The 7,021-nt window shown below is 54.0% G+C and overlaps 6 protein-coding genes across 8 annotated transcripts; 3 read left to right on the forward strand and 3 right to left on the reverse strand.

Moving 5' to 3' along the window:
* Window positions 1-419, reverse strand: KVP18_005077 (uncharacterized protein; the record flags this gene model as incomplete). The annotated part of the gene is made up of 1 exon (XM_067949424.1): window positions 1-419. A coding segment is annotated over one exon (419 nt), but the record flags the coding sequence as incomplete, so codon positions are not given.
* A 210-nt stretch (window positions 420-629) lies between these two features.
* On the forward strand, window positions 630-1,754 carry KVP18_000318 (uncharacterized protein; the record flags this gene model as incomplete). The annotated part of the gene is made up of 1 exon (XM_067954499.1): window positions 630-1,754. The coding sequence occupies one exon, from the start codon at window positions 630-632 to the stop codon at window positions 1,752-1,754; it is 1,125 nt and encodes a 374-aa protein (XP_067813379.1).
* Window positions 1,755-1,831: 77 nt separating this feature from the next.
* On the forward strand, window positions 1,832-2,845 carry KVP18_000314 (uncharacterized protein; the record flags this gene model as incomplete). Its single annotated transcript, XM_067954443.1, has 1 exon — window positions 1,832-2,845. One exon carries the CDS (start codon window positions 1,832-1,834, stop codon window positions 2,843-2,845), a length of 1,014 nt encoding a protein of 337 aa, XP_067813373.1.
* Window positions 2,846-2,855: 10 nt separating this feature from the next.
* On the forward strand, window positions 2,856-4,016 carry KVP18_000316 (uncharacterized protein; the record flags this gene model as incomplete). 2 transcript variants are annotated; one of them, XM_067954464.1, is made up of 1 exon in its annotated part: window positions 2,856-4,016. In XM_067954464.1, one exon carries the CDS (start codon window positions 2,856-2,858, stop codon window positions 4,014-4,016), a length of 1,161 nt encoding a protein of 386 aa, XP_067813376.1. The 2 variants fall into 2 exon arrangements, with proteins under 2 accessions (XP_067813376.1, XP_067813377.1); XM_067954465.1 differs by having other exon boundaries at window positions 2,937-4,016.
* A 257-nt stretch (window positions 4,017-4,273) lies between these two features.
* Window positions 4,274-6,118, reverse strand: KVP18_000317 (uncharacterized protein; the record flags this gene model as incomplete). The annotated part of the gene is made up of 1 exon (XM_067954481.1): window positions 4,274-6,118. One exon carries the CDS (start codon window positions 6,116-6,118, stop codon window positions 4,274-4,276), a length of 1,845 nt encoding a protein of 614 aa, XP_067813378.1.
* A 97-nt stretch (window positions 6,119-6,215) lies between these two features.
* KVP18_000315 (uncharacterized protein) lies at window positions 6,216-6,938 on the reverse strand (the record flags this gene model as incomplete). 2 transcript variants are annotated; one of them, XM_067954448.1, is made up of 1 exon in its annotated part: window positions 6,216-6,938. In XM_067954448.1, the coding sequence occupies one exon, from the start codon at window positions 6,936-6,938 to the stop codon at window positions 6,216-6,218; it is 723 nt and encodes a 240-aa protein (XP_067813374.1). The 2 variants fall into 2 exon arrangements, with proteins under 2 accessions (XP_067813374.1, XP_067813375.1); XM_067954449.1 differs by having other exon boundaries at window positions 6,216-6,917.
* Window positions 6,939-7,021: the final 83 nt, after the last annotated feature.

Consider the following 7,021-nt stretch of genomic DNA (forward strand, 5'->3'; position numbering starts at 1 on the left):
CAAGCCAATTTGGTAGCGTCACCCTTAAACTCGTAGTCCGTCGTGAGAGTAACGGTAGCACCTTTGGTGATCTCAACGTTACCACCGGCTGCGAAGAAGCCTGTACGGATTTCAGGCCCCTTAGTGTCCAGGAGCAGTCCACACTGCTTGCCCGTAATCTCCATGGCCGTGTTAAGGTTGTCAACGCACATCTGGTGGGATTCAAATTCGCCATGGCTGAAGTTCATACGCGCTACGGTCATGCCTGCGTTCAGTAGGGCAACTTGCCCCTCTACAGACCAGCACTTGGGACCAAGAGTGCACACGACCTTGGTCTTGCGGTTCACGAACGCATCCGGGGAGGTCACACTCAGGACGGTGGGCAGCGAACAACGAGCCGCCTTCGAAGGGGTGTAGAAAGTGAAATCGTTGAAAGCCATGATCTTGAAAATTGAGATTTCCTAGATTCGAGCCACTTTCCTATCTACTGTGCACAAAGATTGTCTTTATCGCCCAAGACGAATATAGGAGGTCACTCTCGACAAAACAGGGATGTCCCAGTATGCAGACTCATAATCAGTAATAATGGAGTCGTTCTTCGTTTCCGTGGGCCTCAAGTATGTGGGTTTGCGAATATGACGTGTTTTTTTATGTCGAGTTCCGTTGAAACCCTGTTGGAACGGCAGAAAAGTCGGAAGAAGTCGTTTGAATCCAAGCGCCGCCTGTTTGAGACACCTAATCCAGAGGTTGGTCAATTTCCAGCAGCAGTCAAACGGGCACCTAGCCAGCGTATTCTCGAACACGTTCGAGCCATCGAGCAGCGAGTGAAGGAGCAGCAAGAAGTATCGACGCCACGAACGCACCCAGGGATGACGCTGTCTCTCAAGCTGGACCTCGCGGGGATGACCACCGACGAGATCAAGCAGGCTCGCAAGGAGATTCTCAGCCCAGCGTCCACCGCTCCCTCCTCCGGCGAAAGAGAGGATCCCGCAGTCCTCCCGACTGGGACCTCGCTCACGGAGCGACTTCTATGGGCATCGACCTCTCTCCGCGAGATGATTATGCCGCTGAGCATAAATTTCCAGCTCCTAGACTCATCTGATGAGTCAGCCAGTGCCGGGCCTCAAACTGTAAAAGGACCCCGAATGATTCGGAGGGCCATCCCGATACGGCCTGTCAGTGACTCCAGTGAATGCAATTCAGACCCTTCAGACTCCGAGGAGCTCATGCCTCTTCCTGAGGCTGCCTTCCCAACGCAATCGATGTCGGACGACTCATCCGATGAGAACCCGCTCTATAACGGGTTGCACCGCGAAGGAGTGCTGGGTCGTGAGGGTTTCTTCAGCCCCCTGAATCGGGAACAAATGCGGGTCACCGAACCTCTGCGGTCTGCATCGGAAGTGCTTAGCCGAACTACGGAAGCAGCGAGTAGTTTGTGGTCAAGTCTTCGGAATGCTGTTGATGGGCTGCGGTCGCCAGAGTCTGCCGAGCCTCATCTTCCAAATGAGCCACATGATGAACACGCTCCTGTATTGGTGGCGGCGACAGTAGTCTTGGATCTGGCTCCCTACGCCGAGACGAAGCACAGCGTCTATATTAACATCACCGACCATCCTGCCGCGGCCGCCAGAATTTTTTGCAAGAAGTTCAAGCTGGACGCTCATGTGCAAGCGACGTTGGCAGCCTTTCTTGAGAGAGTGGAGCAGGAAGCCCACGACTACCCTGTGTCCGTGGAGTGCTCGCTGAGTGAAATATTGGCGGCCACGCTTCCGTGACTGAACATTTTAAGATTTACTTCCCCATTGAGTCTCTCTGGATGATACCGCGCGGTGCGTGACAGAATTTCGAGTTCATGAGCACAGTCGATGTCCGTCAGCGCCAGGACGTCGTCACGTCAGTGCAGAGTCGTAACGCCATCCGAAATGCAGTGAGGACGGCGATCTCCTCCATTGCCTACCTGCGAAATTTATTCGAAGAGAGTGCTTTCGAGTCGAAGGTCGTGTCTGGAATGGAGCTGAAACTTCTGAAACCAGTCACCTTAGAGGCAGAACTGGTTCTCTCTTGGCTAGAGCAGGGCGTGTTCGAAGCGCTAGAAAAGGGATATCTGAAGGCGTTGGTGTTCGGCATGCACGACCGTGACGATAACCTTCTGGAATGCTTTTACTTTCAGTTTTCGTACGCTGATGGTGAAGCAGAGATGAACGTGACCCGGGACCAGAATGGCAGAACTGTGGTAGTGCCCGCTGTGGGATACTCGAAGGAGGACGTCAAGGACGCCACCATGGACCTGCTCCAGAACGTAATTCTTCTGACGCAACAACTGAGCCCTCTTCCTGCAGATCGGTACATCAGCATGAAGTTAAACTACTATGACGAGAAAACGCCCAGCAGCTACGAGCCCGCATTTTTCAGGCCAGCCACCGACGCAGAGCGCCTCCTTTTTAAAGATGTCCCGTTGGAATGCGACTTCGGCACCATACAAACAGGTCACCACAGCATGTCTATAAAACTGAAAACACTGGCTGAAGGCCCTGCAGACGAACACTACGACTCGCAGGAGAAATACGAGCTGCTGGCTGCTGATTCGTATACTCAAGATGCACCAAAGGAGCCAGACGTTGCCCTTGACCCGCTGGAGGAGCTGTTGCAGCGGCCCGAGGTCACAAAAAGCGACCTGCAATCCGCACTTGGTCTTACAGTGAAGCAAGCGGAGTCACAAATTCAATCGCTGGTTAAGGCGGGCACGCTGCTACCCTTCAATCGCAGTCGAAGGGCGTATCCTGTCGCACGTCACAGCTTTTCTCGAGGGAAGCGACTGCAGGCGGAATCTGTCAATGCCTCCTCCAAAAGAATAAGAGTGCAGTGAAATTAATCAAATGCACTACATAGTTGTAGGGCTGACTGTTGCTTGTTTGGGGCTGGTGCTGTCCTCTTTAGGTCTTTGGCTTCATGTCCGGATGCGGGATCCGCAGTTTTGGTTGAGACGAGTCCTCAGTGGCAGAAAGCGGAGTAGGCGGGCGGAACCCCAGCCGCGGGTGCAGCCCCCCAAGCCCCAGGGTCCGCGCCGAAAGGCTGCTGGGCCGAAGAGCCCCACACACAAGGTCGCCCCTTCACACCCCCGACTCATCCAGACGCTGAAAGGGTTCCCCGTCTGCGGGGTAAAACGCATTTCCCTCAAGGACGATAAGGTCCTCTTCTCGCTGAGAGACGGGGACCTGCGCGTGGTCAACCTGGCACACTCGCGGACTCCCTGCTTGAAGATTGTTGACAAGCAGCGAGGGTATGATGTCGCCGATTTCGGCTCCGACAACGAGACCATATGGGCCGTGAGAGGGCACGAAATGGACCTCGTTTTGATCCAGTGCACCGAGAATGGCTATTCTGTTGTGCTGGAAGGTAGCGCCGTGCCACAACCGGTGATCAAGTCGTACTTCGCTGGCGACTTGCCGTTCGTGATAGTTTGCGGGGCAAACAAGGACACCAGCTTCTCAGTGATGGCTCACTCTGGAAACGTGGTAAAGACCTACAGCTCCAAACAAATTGAGAACAACGATTTCGCAGTGGGGGGTGCCCTAGTCGGAGCAGCCTCGTGGTCGGCTGGAGTTCAAATGTACTCCGTGAGCACGAAGACCTTGGATTCGGATCCGCTGAAACGTGCAGTAATGCTGCCAACACTTGCGGGCGCAGATGCCATTGCAATCAACAGAACTGGTTCCAAGACTGCGATTATCGACAAGGCTGGCCGACTGCAGACTTACAATACCGACTGTTACTTCGGAGAGCAGGAACGAGCCCGACTCTTGCAAGAAACCACCGTGCCCACTGCCACCAAATTACTGAGGTTCAGTCACGACTCGCTACATCTGGTCATGGCTTGTGGAGCGGACATTGTGATCAGAGACGCTTCGACACTCCAAATCGTCGACGAGATTCGAAACGCACACGTGTCGGCGATCCGGTGTCTGGAGACTTCGCGGGACAGTCCCATCTTCGTGACGACCTGTCTGCAGGGCAATCCACGAGTCTGGCGCATCTAGTGGGATGTTTTGGTGAAGTTTCAGAAGCTGTACCTTTCGTTCGATATATCAACAAGCGATTTCGTTATCCCTTTTGCTATTTGCTGTCCTCTCAGAGATCAGTACTGTTTCTAAGAGGTTGATTCTTGTTTCAGCGTTACACAATAAACCTCTGACTGAAACGTTGATTACAGTTTCAGCGTTACACAATAAACCTCTGATTGATACGATGATTGTTTCAGCAGTACACAATAAACCTGTTACACAATAAACCTTCGTCACCTGATGACAGCGTTTCGTTTGCGCCTAGCCTCCTTCGCAATACAAACACACCAGCTCACAATGAACCCAAACACTACGATTAGCAAAACGCCGAGACTCCAAACCAAGATAGTTTGGGACGTTCGCCTATCGAGGCCCAAGGTCTCAGTGTGCGGCTGGTCCAACGCGACGGCCCCAGCCGGATATGTTAATGCTCCCACACTCACAGCGATCACCTGGAAGGCCGCTGTCTGAAATTGTACGGCTTCAGTAGCGATTGCCGGAGCCCTGGTTGCATCAGAAGCGATTACCGGAGCCCTGGTTGCATCAGTAGCGATTGGCGGAAACTCAGCTGTGACGTTCATACCCATAATGCTATCCTCTTCTGTGTGGGACAAAAAAGCCTGTTCTGTCATTTCGCCAGCCTCCTGCGGCTCCCGACGACCTTCTTCGCTTGGAGTCGGTTGGACATGAACATCGCGACTGTTCTCCTCGCACGCCACCTGCTTGAGGCGGCTCACAGCATCTACAAGTCCGAGAGTGGTCTTTTCTGGTTGGTTGGAGTTACGTATATAAGCGGCCGGCACGCCGTATGAGTTGAGAGCCTCCAGCGCATTGTTGTAATGCTCGTCAAGGCACCGCCCGTAAATCTCCTCAACCTCTTTATCGTTAAGAGACCGAACGCAATGCCAAGCGTACCGGCCACAGGTAGCCTTCACAACGGGACAGTGCGTATCCAAGGCCTCTAGGGCTAGGAATGTCAGTCCGTAGGACCCAGCGCCAACTGGAAGGGCCAGGATCACCGGAGCGACACCATTAGTGAGGAACATCTCAGCGTAGGCTCGGCTTGTGGGGTCGGGGTATTCAAAACTGGTACAGTCGTGGTGGTCAAAGATGTCGCTGTATGGATAGGGCCCAATGTTCAAGGTGGACGCCGGAGCGATGTCGTTTGCAAACTTGAAAATGCCCTGATAGAGTCCATCTTCCTGACTCATCTCGCGCCGGCAAAGATCCAAGAACCACTGGGAAATCTGGCGATCGGTAGCAGCTCCATCAGTGTCCACGCCTCTCCGAAGTAAGTCGCGGATCAGCATACGTCGCCATCCCCTGGTGCTTCGGTCGGTCTCCATATGGTCATGGCACACGGTGAAAACCTGGTAAACCAAGCTGGCTCTCAGTCGGATACCACGGCCATTTAGACCAAGAGGGACGCTCAGGTAGGCTCCGTCCATGTCGGAACTTACAACCGCCCAGTCCTGCTCTTCAGCGAGGCTTCCGAAGTTAGAGCGATACCAGGTTTGCACAGCTGTAAAGCTCGACCGATTCTCCGCAGCCGCAGACACATGCCCAAAGCCGCTCACAACCAGCAGGGCTATGCGCAGCTCGTCTTCTCTAGGCAGCTCAGACCAGTGGGTCGGGTCCAGAACTGCGCGCCCCAGCGCGTCCCACTGGTTTTCGTCCGCATCCTTACCTCCAGAAGGCTTCACTGAGGACCACATGTCGGCGGGAGTAGGACCCAGAGGTACGGACAGGCGATAGCACTCATCTGCCCTCACCACGTTGCCAAACTCTGAGGTCCACATCGACCATCCACCGCCGTACCCAGAAATAGGTGCGGCCTTGTCACCGAATAGCGATTGTCCGTATGTCACCCTGGAGAACATGCTCTCCAGGACGTTCCAGGTGGTGGAAAGGTCGGCCTGAAGGTGGCGCAACCATTGGGACGCGCCAGTGTTGTCCTGCACGTGGACTAGCGACAGATTCGCATCGCACGCACCGCTACCGCGGTTAAAAGAGGGATCTATCGCGTTCGGGACGAGCACTACTGCGACAGCTGTGCTTAGCAATAGAATAGATAACATAGCTAAAATGTAAAAGATGATAACGTATGTTCGCTTTGTTGAGTCATATAAAGTTCGACATAGACGTGTGTCGGAATTCGGATAGTCACGAACACAATCACTTTTTCTTGCCTCCAGCAGCCTGCTTCTTCACAACAGACTTGATGATTCCAACAGCCACTGTCTGCTTCATATCACGGACAGCAAATCGTCCCAGAGGGGGAAAGTCCTGGAGAGGCTCCACGCACAGAGGCTTGGTGGGCTCAAGGACAACCAAACAGGCATCGCCGGACTTGACAACCTTAGGGTTCTCCTCGAGAACCTTACCGGTTCGCTTGTCCATCTTGGCCTGGATGTTGGCGAACTTGCAGCAGATATGTGCAGTGTGAGCGTCCAGAACGGGAGAGTACCCGTTCTTGATTTCACCGGGGTGGTTGAGGACAATGACCTGCGAGGTGAAGTTCTCGACGGCGAAGGCGGGGTTGCTCTTAGAGTCAGAGGCCACATAGCCTCTCTTGAGGTCCTTGACAGCAACGCTCTTGACGTTGAAGCCAACGTTGTCACCGGGGTGAGCCTCAGGGACGGACTCGTGGTGCATCTCAACGGACTTGCATTCAGTGATAAGGCCAGTGGGAGCGAACTGAATCTGCATACCAGACTTGATTACGCCAGTCTCCACACGTCCGACAGGGACAGTTCCAATGCCTCCAATCTTGTAGACATCCTGGAGGGGAAGACGCAGAGGCTTGTCAGTGGGTCTCTTGGGGGGAACCATCAAGTCGAGGGCAGCCACAAGAGTGGGTCCCTTGTACCACGGCATGTTGGTGGACTGCTCAAGCATGTTGTCGCCAACGAAACCAGAGATAGGTACGAAGGGAACACCAGCCACCTTGTAGCCGACCTTCTTAACGTAGCCAGAAACCT

This window comes from the organism of the source record quoted next (assembly GCF_019968955.1).
Source record: "MAG: Porospora cf. gigantea A chromosome Unknown PgA_NODE_1216_length_7021_cov_478.357, whole genome shotgun sequence".
NCBI classification, from domain to species: domain Eukaryota; phylum Apicomplexa; class Conoidasida; order Eugregarinorida; family Porosporidae; genus Porospora; species Porospora cf. gigantea A.